At 45.6% G+C, this 13605-nt stretch overlaps 1 protein-coding gene across 6 annotated transcripts in view; it reads right to left on the bottom strand.

Moving 5' to 3' along the window:
* The window catches only part of LOC120896128 (RNA-binding protein Musashi homolog Rbp6), a 592490-nt gene extending 581926 nt beyond the window's left edge, over positions 1 to 10564 (bottom strand). The window contains exons 1-2 of one of the 6 annotated variants that reach the window (XM_040300013.1): positions 10463 to 10564; positions 8015 to 8768 (exon numbers count right to left, since the gene is read on the bottom strand). In XM_040300013.1, coding sequence (XP_040155947.1) covers positions 8015 to 8085 — 71 coding nt within the window. In that variant the 5' untranslated portion in view covers positions 8086 to 8768; positions 10463 to 10564. Of the gene's footprint in view, positions 1 to 8014; positions 8769 to 10264 lie in introns of all 6 variants that reach the window. The other 5 variants (XM_040300010.1, XM_040300009.1, XM_040300011.1 and 2 more) reach the window with 5 other exon arrangements.
* Between the last annotated feature and the right edge of the window lie 3041 nt (positions 10565 to 13605).

Raw genomic sequence — 13605 nt, 5'->3', positions numbered from 1 at the left:
CAACGCGTCGCCCGGCGTGGTCGAAAATAACCGAACTCGCTGTGCCAAAACTGGCCGCCGCGCGCCGAATTCAAACGCGTACGAGTCACAGCGCCGAACGCCGTCGCGAGTCACTTCACTCAATCACTCAATCGCGGGACACGACAGACAGTTGATGCTTCAGTGGAACGGGGTGGGGAAAAACCATACACGTACGCAGATACCGGAGCTGCTAAAAAGTCGAGTACGAGCTGGTCCTAAAATAGCTCCCGAACCTAAAACCTATCGCCGAAGAACTACCTCCTGAACTCCTGAACCGATCGGCTGGTATGGCGGGCGGGTTGGTTTTGGCCCGTGTGCGTGCTACACCGTCAGCAACAACGTTTGCCAGTTGTCAGACCAAAATGTTGCACATTTTAGGCGAAACATCCTTATTATAGGTTTATTTGGCTTATTAAAGCCTTACTATACTTGCCGGTGGATATTTATTTCAAGGCGCCGCTGATAGCAATTTCTTCAGTTGGGAAGTCGTTACGTTCAGAACACCAGTCTGCAGGAATTTTTGAGGGCTATTTTGACGTTACCTTCTCGAATTATAAAGAAAAAAATTACTTCCAGACGTCAAATTTCGGAAATTGAAGTATAAGTTTCGTCTTGAAATCTTAACGTTCTTGAAATCTTAATAACAAAAACGTTAAATATGATTAACACCCGTCCAACAACAATTTCTGTGATTGTACCGAATAACGCCATCTATTGACAAATGACATCAACTTGCCAATAAGTCTACTTAACGACTCTTGACAAAGCTGGCTTTAAAATCCTTCCCTATTAACAATCAATTAAACTAAAACCCTCTTGTTGCTGATCTTTTCAAACAAAATTGTCCAATCTAAAGCTGTCTCGCAACAACAAAAACACCCGAACGATCAACAATACACACTCACAGTCCCTTCCAGTCTGTCGACTCCGACCAGCGTTACTACCACCACTAACTCGACTGTTTGATGGATAAACACAATCAGCCTTTTGCGTCGTCCTCTCGCTGTGCCAAAATCCAAACAACAACCTGCACCCACCAACCTGAGGCGCAATGCGCCACAAGTCGAATCGTTGATTAGGCGCAAATCCGTCAATCCTTACCCTTCCCATCCCCCCTCCCATCTAGCTTACATTGCCACTCCACGGCATTGTCGCTCCGGCGTTTGCAAAGGAAAGTAATTATTGCGATTGTAATCAACCGCAGCATCAACATCGCCCACTGCCTCGCCACCAGCACCATCGAAAGAGGAGGTCTCTTCTGCCGATAATAATTGAAAACCCACCAAGAGCAAACAAGGCTTGACGGTGGCAGTTAGGGACAGAGGGGAGAGAAGGGTCTTTGGTCACACGAAACCAGAAAAGGGTGTTTCCGGCAGTGAGAGGGAGGAAGCTGGTCGGAAACATCGGCGACGACGGTTGTAACACGCAACCGAAAACACGACACGCTGTGCGAAGCGGAATGAAGCGGTCGTGGCAACAGCTCGAGGGTACTACTCCTGCTCTATCGTCCACTCCCTCTGCCCTGTACTGTTTTTGCCGTCCAACGTCCCGGTTGGGATTCCATTGGAGGTACGGCGCTGGGCGGCGCAGGGTGTTGCACCGATTTGTCACTCCGATTTGATTGATAAGTCGTGCCGCGGCTTAGGTTCTATTTAGCAGGCCAGGTCCGTTCTCGCACGGAATGGTTTCACTGGTGTTCGAGCGCAAATCATCGGCAAGTGTGATTTGAACAAATTCCAAGAAGCAAAAAAAACTCGCGCATCCTTGAGTAGATGAGGAAGACGAACATGTTCGAAGGGGGAGAGGATAACATTTTTGTCTACTAATTAGCCCTGTTTTGAGGATGGCTTAGAACACGCAACGAGAAAATGTTTAGCTCGTGGAGATGGGAGAGTTTAGGTGCTAAATTAAATTTGCTAAAGGTGTTAAGTGATGATCTATCTAGAATTTAGAACCGCCAAGTCACGAAGATCATACAGGCACGGTCAATTAATAAACAAATTCAGGCAGTAGTATGGACCATATACGTTTGATTCTAAATTGGAGGTTTTAACTGAATGACGTCCTCAATATCTAGACAACAACCAATTGAATTATTTATAGTTTTTCTTAGTATTCGAGGTACTAAAAGTTGTAATATTTACACATTTCAAAATACTGAAAATAAGTACTGCTACGTCCTCCGCTAATCCTGCGCTAATCCATCCAAAACACTTAGAGCACACGCATAGTTTTGGATGTTTCTACCAGATGGCGCAGTATAAATTATACACACATTTAGAACATGGATTACTGTCCATTGCTGCCCAATTATTTGAAAGTAGAGGATAAACTTCCTCCCAAGTAAAACAACAATTCAGAATTTTGGTACCTATAGTGAAGTCGGTTGAACTTAATCTCCTACAGGGACCTACACGTAGCTTGGAGAGACAAATATCTTCAAAATATTAGGTAGATGAGTTGCAATAGACCATCCAAAAGTGTAAAAGTATGAACTCTTTTGATTGTACAATAGAATATTTCTACGTACTGGTGTTCAATTATTTAGTTTACCACATCTGTACGTTCATGTTTGAGAGGCAAACCATGTTTGTGAGATGACGGGACCGTCAACATCTTCGCACCAGAGATACAGTTCATCTTGGAGAGTTTGCCTGTCACTTACGACTGTGCCGCCCAAGATACTAAGAACACAACATATTTGTTAGCTTCTACGCGCTACTTGCAACATTGTCATCAGTGCTCTTAATGAAAGTTACACAAAATCTAATCAACCTCACCAAATGTTGCAGTCCTAATGCAATGCCTGCTGACAGCAGGCAGCGGACAGCATCAATGGATCATAGCGAGCAATGGCGCAGCATCAAACACTGTCACCAACTGCCCCGCCCCGTGGGGAGCAGGTGCAGCTGTGCAACGGTGTGCCAACCGATATGGTTAATTTATGAAAGATACTAATTTGATCAGCTGTATGGTTTTGCTCACTGCCCGCCGAGCGACGGCGATCATTCGCACGCATTTTGTGTTGCAATTGCAATAATTCATCAACGTACGATGTACGTTGGCTGAGCTCAAGTGAACATCAATCGACCTCTTGGACATTGTTCCCGGCTTTGCTTATAGTCCCTGGCCAGTCTATTGCTCTCTTCAACACTGACACACACTCTTCCCAATTAAACTTGAAACCGTTCGATGGAACCAGCAATGGAAGAGATTCACCTTCACGCTCACAGTCGTGCCACAGTTTAATGTAGTATTAATAATAGCTACATTTAAGCTACCGTAATTGCAGTGTGCAGAAGTGCATCACAGGTGCAATCGTTCGTGTAGAAAATACAACCCCCCGACGCAATGGGTGCCATTTGCTGCACGGCACGCCGCTGTCACTGCCATTGCCAGTGTGCGCTGCGGACGCGTACAGTCTGCGTTAACGATTGATTAAACGTGCGAATTTCACGAACAAGGTGTTGAGATAAATGCGCCACCACAGTCGCGTCGCGTTGTTTTTGTGGGCTTTGCATTTGCATTTTCCCGGGCTACGACGGGCAGGGGGGGGGGGTTGTAATGAGAAAGAAACACCGCCTCGATCAACATGTTACACTACCGATGCGGAAAGTGTACCGCGAGCATGTCATTTGACACCAATTGGCAGTGAGCGAGAGAAAAAGAGAGAGAGAGAGTGAGAGAGAGAGAGAAAGAGAGAGAGAGGGAAAGAGAGTAGAAAAAGTATTTAAAAAATACAACACCACAACCACTAGCACAGGAAAATGCAACCGTGCGAACGGTTTGTGGTTTGGTGCCGCAAATGACAATGCAAATTGAACGAGCGTTACGTTGTTTGGGCAACATCTCGCCTGAGACACTTCCTTGTGTCGAGCTAGTCGAGTTAGTGGCCACCGAACCAGCCTCGCGCACACAGTCTTAAGAAGCACAGTGCGTTAAGACAAGCACCAGCTTCTGCAAGTTTTCCATACGATTTTTGGCAACCAGCGCAGCATTGCAGCAGGCGATACGAGAAGCCCGCGGAAAGATCCCGCATACGGTTTGGTTTTGCGGTGAGCGGTGTTGAGCGTATGCATGCGGATGATGGAGCGATCCCGATGCCCCCACCGTTTTGCAGCCGTTCCCACTGTCAAAGTAATAACGATAATCGTCGGATAATGATTATGGGTGGTAAGCGAGGCGGCAGAGAAACAATTTTCCGGTGCGCGACATGCTTTTGGACAGAGCGGGCGGCAGCGCTGACTGTTTTGAAGTGTTGAAGTTATTTGCATGCACGGACACGGGACTGCCACCGTTGAGCTGCGGTCAAATTTGTTGCTGCTACTGTAGATCGGTAGCTCAAGATGGGCGACCATTAGTGGGGTTGTTTGGCTAGTTTGCGGTTGGAAGAAAATTAGGGTATTGTAATGTCCCCGCACGTAATGCTTGGACGTTTTTCCTTCTCTGGTTTACATGTGTACCTCCAGCTGAGAAAGTATTTTAAAGACTAATGCTTTGTTGTTTTATTTTATCAAATGTTCCAATGAAATGTTAAAAGTTTAATACAGAAAATAAACCGAAATCTCCCAGAGGCAGGTATATCTGCTAATTTCACCTACAAATCAAAACACTTCAAACTCTACACCAAGGCTTTGTCGTCCAAGAAATATCCACTCCAACTAATGTTCCAATGACCTATGATTTCAAGATTGTTTCCTGAAGTTTCACAGACAATACACAGAAGATCCTAGTATAATCCTAAATAAATACTTAGATAATGGGCTTATTCCATAGTGCAGTCATCCCATCTGATAACATACAGGTCATATATTAGATTCAACGCTCGAATAGACCGAACCTACCATATGCAGAACGTATAAAATTTGAAATCAATAAATCGCAGATACTTAAGTAGATTAATGGTTAAAGACATGCCAGGCCTCAAATTCTATGCCTTTTTCAGTCGGTATTTGTTGCAATGCTCTATGACGTATTTCTGGAAATGAATACAATTGAACCCAACACAAAACTTAACATGATTTTTAGGTCTTAGTAAAGTTAAACAGGAAGTTACCGAGGTATAGACTTAACTAGTACTATTTCATGTCAAATTAGAAAATCAAACTACAATTGTAACAAAGCGCAGAAGTGGACTTTTACATGCAAAAACATGATTTATACCTTAAAGTTGCAATAAATATATTAAAGACAATTATTACACTATTAATTGCTCAATTAAGTATACAAAACGTACCCTTCGGCGGTTGAGATCGTTGACATCATAGCTCATTACTCGAGCAAATTGGAATAATGTTATTTACTTCAGATTTGTTTCTGTTTTTTTCTTCATGTGGAACAAGAGACTCATTTAAAACATCAAATCCACTTAAAAATCAACATAAATTGCATTAAACCCGCGTCCAACACATTCAACAACAAACTATCCAAATCGCTTAAACTGTGATTAATCATATTAACCCACATTCGTTTGGACGATGCACACATCAACATCATCGCACAGCCTAATGAGCCCAATTTACCGATCCTTCATTCAGCACCTTCCCATTCCCACTGTCCCCAACTACCAGAAAACCCAATTAACCTGTCATCGATTGCAAATCTCACGTGAACAAGCCCGGCAGCCCGGCTCTCCCCGTCCACTAAACTCTAATGCAATAAACAGATATTCGGGAAATTTGATTTCCAGCTGCGATTAAAGCATATTATTTGCGTGCACAAAACGCATATCGCGCGCCATTTATGCAAAAGGTCGCGGCGGTGTGTCAATGGGCTAGATTGGTTCCGTCGCTCGTGTCACCAAGGTTACCCTCAACTGCGCGCTCGTTACATGGCATGCAATGATCTATGATCACTGTTGCGCCCGGACCAAGGTCTAGAGTTGCGACCGGTTGCAGTGAGGCACGAATAGAATTATCTGAACCCGAACATGTGGAAAAAACGCCGGAACGGAAGTGTGGCCGGGAAGCGCTGGAACGGTTCGGATGAAGCATTGCACGGGAAATTGCTGTAATGCGAGTGTTGGGTGCAAATTGAACCCACGAGCCAATTTGCCGTATACCATGTGCCTGTGGCTGTATGTGTGTCGCTCTATGAAGATGCGATTGACACGAGAACTACTCACCAGTTGAATGACGCCCTGTTGCCTAGTAACCGTGATCGCGCGGCTCTCATTTTCAGACGATCTCACCGAAACTTGCTCTGCTCATTCCTCATACGAACTCCTAGCCGTACCATGAGTTACGCCACTGACGCATGCGCATGCCATTTTCCAAACGGCGACCACCTCCAATCGGCTCTCCGTCCCGTGCGCCGCAAAGAGCAAAACGGCCGAAAATGCCAACGGCCAGCCCGCGATCATGCCGCGCGTTCTGTGAAGCGCGTTTAACGATCGGCTCTTCTTTTTCCCTAATCACCGACAACACAACAACAACCACAACGACGACGACGACGACGTGTTCGGCGCTCGCACGAGGCACGTTTGTTGCGGCGTGTTACGTAAAACATGAAAACATGACGCGAAAAACGCGCTAAGAAAGGTCACGCGCTGACGGCGGCTGCTGCTGCTGCTGCTACTTCTCTCGGGGCATCAACACAGGCGAATGAAGCTATTATAAAAGACCCATGGTTCACATGCTTTTTCGCCTACTTCGAGAGAATCTTTGTCTTGGGGGAGGGGAGAGTAGACAACCTGGCCCTCGTCAATGCGTCAATCGCTGGAAGCTGAAGACTCCCGGAGCAAAAAGCCCCGTTTGCCTGTCAGACGATCGGGCGTGCCAACTTTTCTCTGCCAATACCTTCCGCCAAATCTCGACCGATCGACCGCCAACAGATTGTATTCCCCTAAAAATAGCGACTACTTTCTAATGAGCTAGTTGCCAGGTTGGAGTCGTTTTGGTGCTTCGTGCGTTCCACTACACACACACACAGACCGCACGGTACGTAATGCCGTTCTACCACGCCCCGACCCGGACCCCCCCCGATTCCATCTGGTGGCTTTAAAAATATCTAATTAGAGAGCGCATTTGCCGGACTGGCGTGCAATGGTGGATTTTCGTGGCCTTTTTGCTGTTGTTTGTGCTGAACCAATACCAGTACCGAGGCGGTGATGGAAGGATTCACCAGGTAACGACCATACTGCTCGGGTGATGGAGGCGAGTAGAGTGCGAGTGCCACTTCCGTTTCTGTCCCGGATGACGTTTGCGGGCATGCAAGGGATGTCTGACGTGGTGCGTGACGTATCTCGCGCGCATGTGAGAACCAACCGGCAGAAAATCGGAATCTAACCCCACTAGCACACTAACACACACGGGGAGGGATTGCGTTTTAAATCTTCCACAGTAGATTTACAGCTGCCCAAGGCAGCCGGTTTCAATGTGCCGATTGCCGACCACATTGCTACCGTGAAAACCTGGGCCCCTTGGCAAACAGCGATGAGTCGTCGCATCGATCGAACTTGTTGATGGAACAAATTAACATCCCGGTGGCAATGCATGCTCCCGTAGATGGTCTGGATGGTACGGATGGAATCTAGAGCAGCATCTTCGTTGCCGAAGCAAACCGAGGCAAAGGCGCAAAATGAAAATGAGAAGTTTAATCAATGAATTAGCTCCAAGACACAAAGAGTAACTACAGCCTGTGGTAGAATTTATAAAATTTCACAACTTCCTCGGATGGGGATTTTTTGGAGCGAAACGTCACGACCAGACTAGAGGCTTGAAGTTCTCTTCGTTGGCACTGGGTGACCTCCTTAAAAGATACTCCCAATGCATGAAGTGCAACTGAGCATGGTACAGCGCTTGGTACAGCGTACTTTACACACCATTTAATCCAAGTCCCTGAAAGTGTTCTGAAGCTCACGACTGAGGTCCCCGTTAGGTCGTGCCGAATGATTGTTTCCCAAGATGTCATTCACAATTCATCCCTATATTTTCATTTTAAATTTCTATCCCAAAATGTCTACCAATTACGTCCAATGATTGCAAACACTCACCCTGGATCGTTCGGCACCTCCGCCTGATTGTTGCCCGGGTGCACACCGAGATCCTGATTCTGGTGCTCCATCTCGTTTGCGCGCGCGAAAATGTGGTTGTTTTGCTACGGTGCTGTAATTTACGACTGCTCGGCAGAAGAAAACACGGTCTCGACGCGGGCGGCTGAAGCTTGAAGGATATCTAGCACGGGGAATTAATTCGCGCGACGACCTGCACAACCGTACCGAACAGAGCTTGAAACTTTTTCCTTGCCTTTTGTGAACTTTTGCTCACAACTCAGGCTTTTAACTCGACGGAAGAAAATGTGGCACACACGGTTGCTTTTAATTATTTGCTTTGCTTTTTGGGTATTATTATATATGCGACGATATTATTTTAATTTTTCCGCCTAACTCTACTCACTACACCACACAAAAAAACGCAACGCACGCAATAGCACTGTCGCACAGACACCGGGAAGGATGTGATGAAACAACAATGAATCAATCGCACACGAGCAGAAACACTTCACACGATCGGTTGATGGGTCGAGAAACGATCGACAACTTGGGATTGATTTGCTTTAATTTTTGCTCTCTTTCGCTACTGGTGTAAACACTTCTTTTCAAACACACTTTTCAGCACGCCGTCGAACGATTGAACGAACGATTGCAAACACACTTTCAGCACAAACGGGAAAATTGCTACCGCTACCGTTAACACTCTACCAAACGCAACGGACTATTATTGTGGCTAAATAATGTCCTGGGCGACCTGGGAGAGTAACAAATATGCACACCAAAAATATGAAGAAAAAAATAATTAAAAACGCGTTAATTAATGCGCACAATGGCACCAAAGGGCCTGATTTTAATGTTTGGGGTGGTTTGGAACGGTTGGACACTCAAAAGCTGCGCTCTAACACTTTCTATCGAGCTGAATATATTACAATTTTTGAAGAAAACGTGCAGCTCAATTTCATTAAAATGTGTAACGATTGTGCTATTAGATGAACTTTTATCTCTAGTTCTAAGTGCTTTGAGTACCTTTGAGTACCTGTATTTCTTAGTGTGTCATTTCTTTTTCGTTATTTCGGTATTACCAACAAAAATGAGTACACAATACCCCCAACCTGGGAAAACGATACATATTTCGTACCGAATGTATCTTAACATGTTTTAAAAAAACTTCCAACTTTCACCCTTGTGTCCTTAATAAACCCAGACTACACGTGGAATAATACGAACGTCAAATTGGAAAAGCCCCTCCACCTAACAATAATTCCAACTGCTATCAAAATAATCGGAAAATTTTGATTTCCATTGGAAAAACAAACGCCCTCCCCAAAACACTTTGCAATAAACGAAAACTCATTTAGGTATGCCGGTTAATCGATTAAAGCCCCCGGACTGAAGGCCACGTGCTCTCAGCTGCCCGATTTTATTTTTTGTTTGTTTCTGTGCTAGTATCCTGCCACGCTTTGGTACGTCTCAACGCCGCGCTACACGGTGTGTTCCCTCATCCTAGGCTCACTCGCTTGTTCGCTCCGATTCGCTCTCTTTCTCTTGGCGTGTGAACCTTGTACACTTTTTAAAGTGCGATAACTTTCGAGATTTCGAACACTCAACACGGTCGGCACAACCATTCAGCCCACTCGGGTACGGAGACGCTGTGCTTTTCGTTAAAGCTCTAGGATACCGGACGTTACTATTAGTAGTGATGATGCTAGTCTAGGGGCCATTTACCGGCTTTGGCCGGTGGCACGATTTCTTCACGATCGCTACCCCGGTTGTACAACACACGCAATTCATAAGCGGCAGGACCGTACTGGCCTCCAACTTTCAGTCGCCCAAACCAAACACTCCCACACTCTCACACACGGACACAAACTTCGGTTTACTTGGTTGCATGCTTTCCTTTCTCCGGTTCGAAGGACCACCCCGACCAATACGGTACGCGGCATCCTTGACAGCGGTGCTCCAATGCGATGCGGCATTTTTATTTAACTTAAACTCCATCACACCCGCAACGCACTGGTAGTAGTAGCACAGCCGTGGTTGAAGGTGTTCGTAGTCCTTTTCTGTACGGGCTCAAGCACAATGCCCTAAACCGACCGGGTAGTAAACGATCACGAGAATGATACACAACACACACACACACGTTTGTCGAGCGCAAAGTCGAAACCAGTTTTGAAGTTGCGTTAAAATTTCGAATAACACTCGCAAGCTTTAAGTGTGCATGCAGCGAGCGGTTCTACACTTATGCTTTACCCGCACACACAGAAGCACCAGCTAATATAACAAACCAGCCGCGGTAGCCGTGTACCGTACCGTATACTATACCGCAGCCTAGCCGTGTAGCCTTGCAAGGGGTAAAAACACACTACGAAACAGTGCTCGAAACGTCGAACAATTGTTTGCTTAGATGTTATTTACTTTTTTTTTCGGAAATCGGTAAAAAACACGGACTTGGCTTTTGCAGCGAAAAACGGACTTCGTCGTGACGGAAAAGCGGACCCGACCTAAGTACACACTCGACAACTACCAAAGCGATGAATGAACTGAAACGGTTTGCTGCGTGAGTCCTCCACCCTGCTTGCTGGCGCACGCGGCAAGCTGAGCGACCCCGGTCGGGAACCCACACACTTGCACGGTGCGGGTACAGTGCGGGCCGTTGCTGTAGGTGCTACACGGTGCGGCGGGCGTTTTGAGAGCGAGCGGCACTCATCGGGTCGGGAGGGGAAAAAGAGACAGTTGGTGTATTTGCATTTTGGGAATGGAGTAAAAAAATATTTCGGATTTGGTGTACTCTCAATGTGACATGCTGATTTGGTTAGGTGTGTACGATACTTAAAATTGTCGATTTTCGAAAAATGTAACATAAACGGTCCATCAATAGAGAACTAAAGTCAAATCATCCAAATTTTGTAAGGTCTCTACGAATCTTCCACACTTGATTTTAATATAAAAAAGGCTTTCCATCGCAAGAGGACTAAAGTGACAAAAAAGACCAGTTTTAATCGTTAGACTAAAAAAATAGGAACGATTAAGTTACTATGTAATTACATATTAAACCATTTTCACAATAAAAAAAACACAAGATACAGGGTTTCACACTTTCTCAAGACCGCGGGACCCCTTCCCGAATCTGTCTTAGCCAAAGCCAAGACTGCGGTATGATGCTTGAAAACGTTGATGATACCTGTAAACGTTGATGATACCTGAATTCATCTGATGCAATGCTGAATCTGCGGCACATTTCTCGAACACTCTGTTCCGCGCCGAGGACATGCGGTCGAATATTTTTAACACGGGTAACCTTTGTGTACATGTAGACCGGTCTCGTAGTACAGTCGTCAAATCCTACGACTTAACAACATGCCCGTCATGGGTTCAAGCCCCAAATAGACCGTGCCACCATACGTAGGATACATATCTATCTGCTATGGGGGGAAATCAATTAGTCACTGAAAGCCAAACCCACAAGAGGTAAAGGCAGGCCTTGACCGACAACGGTTGTTGAGCCAAAGAAGAAGAAGAAGAAGTATAACATGTTTCGATTGATTTCCATAATAAATACTTATGTTTACCAATCTCCTTCAATTCGATGATCAGTTCAATTGCACATTGCACATAATGCCACATAAAAAACTCTCAAGGAGAGCATGCAGGAGACCCCTGTCTTAGGCGAATAGACGAAAATCTGAATATTCGTTTTTTATGAAAAAAAAAAACATTTAACAAAAAAATAAAAATCATTCACATCAGTTCATCAGCTCCATCCAATGTGCATTTGGCTAATTTTGTTTAAAAAAAAAATCAGTACAATAATTTCAACATTTCCTACCGGCACTGTACCGTAATCAAGACCACTGCCGCGATAAGTGCGCATCTGCCCCGGTGTGGTGGTATATTGGTGGCGTTTCAAACATGCACCATCTCGCTCGCCCGTTCGGGGCAACCCGGCGCGAACCACTCACGTGTGCATCGCATGAACCGAACAGAATGCCGGCTACTGGTGTGTATGTGTGTGTGTATATATATATACGGATCGGGGCAGCCCGGCTGTGGTGGCATACCGATGCACACAGCACAACAAACCTTCGCTCACTGCCAGCCACTCACCAGTACGCATTTGCGCACGCCGGCCAACTCGCAGCCGATCACGTGTGTGTATTGGCGCTGGTGCCATGCTTCTCCATGCGGGCCGCCGTCCCGCATCGTAGCTGGCCGGGATTTTCACCGGAACCGATGCGTGGTTCTCCGTATTTCGAGCAGCCAGATTTGCCGGCCACGAGAACCCCGTGTCCCGAAACACACACACACACACACACACACACACACACACACACACACACACACACACACACACACACACACACACACACACACACACACACACACGCCCACACCCAAAAAGGATGAGTTGTTTTGATTCGGAGCCCTCGATGAGCCTTCTGGATCAGAGTGTGTGCTCATTCAGCAATTGCTGACAATGCCCGTACCGTAGGGGAAGTTAACAGGCACAGTGTGCCAGTGGCCACAGGAACGTCGCTGTTTGGTCGTTGCTTTTGTTTCACCTTATCGCTAGAATTGCATACGAACAAGCGCATGCAACTGGAGCGAGCAAATCTGGGTAAACGCGACCCGGGTTATGATTACGGTTACGCTTCTAACCCAAGCGCGGTGGTTGTTTGCGAAGAGTTCGTTTGCTCGCGAAAGATCAAGAACAGAAATAACAACAAAATATTCTAGGAACATTATTGAAACACTCTTCAAAAACTGTATATTAACATGTTGAAAAGTTAAAAATGGTTATAAATATGTTAAATATAAAAATAAAGTAACAATATGCTAAAACTAATATTTAAAAAACCAAAAAGCATTGGTAAATGGTAAAAAACTAAGAAAAAGTAGATAATAAGAGCAACAAAAAAACACAATCTATAAAATGGTTCAAAATCATAAGCAAAATAATTAGAAATAAAAAGTAACTTAAATCATTTAAAATGTTGAATCCTGTATTTGTTCCAAAACCGCTCTTTTCAGCAAATGGCAACAGAGATACACATGATTCCTTTCATTTCCCTCTCCGTACATCACAGCCCGCCACGGAACTCATTTTCCCCGGTATGCACTTGCGTGCGCACCCACTCACCGTCGCTCACCAAAAGTGCATCATTTTCCCATTTCCCCTCCCCCCTTCCTCCTCATCTTTGGGCACGATTTGCCGTCTCGCTCTTTGCTTCCCACGCACACGGTTTCCCCTTCATTTGCTCGTGAGTTACCCGCGCACGATCGGAACACACGCGTTTGTTGTTGCAAATATCAGAGCCGAGAGCAGCCGTCCTAACGCGCGTTTTGTTTGCCCACCCTCTTCAGGTGATTGTGCATTACCTCTAATCCCTTCCTTGTTACTCTGTTTCGAATCTAGGGGACAAAGGGTAAGGGTAAGCGTTGAGGACAATCTAAAAAAAACACACACCTAAAATCGCTTCCGCATGCTGGGAAGCTTTCGGCTTCCGAGCGTATCCCGATTAGAGGGATGTACTCGAGGTAGCTTCATATACGGCTGTCTAGAATTGCCACACCATTTTGTGTGACGACAATTA

The sequence above is a fragment of the Anopheles arabiensis genome, chromosome 2, assembly GCF_016920715.1.
Source record: "Anopheles arabiensis isolate DONGOLA chromosome 2, AaraD3, whole genome shotgun sequence".
Taxonomy (NCBI): domain Eukaryota; kingdom Metazoa; phylum Arthropoda; class Insecta; order Diptera; family Culicidae; genus Anopheles; species Anopheles arabiensis.
This window is presented reverse-complemented; position numbering and strand designations above follow the sequence as displayed.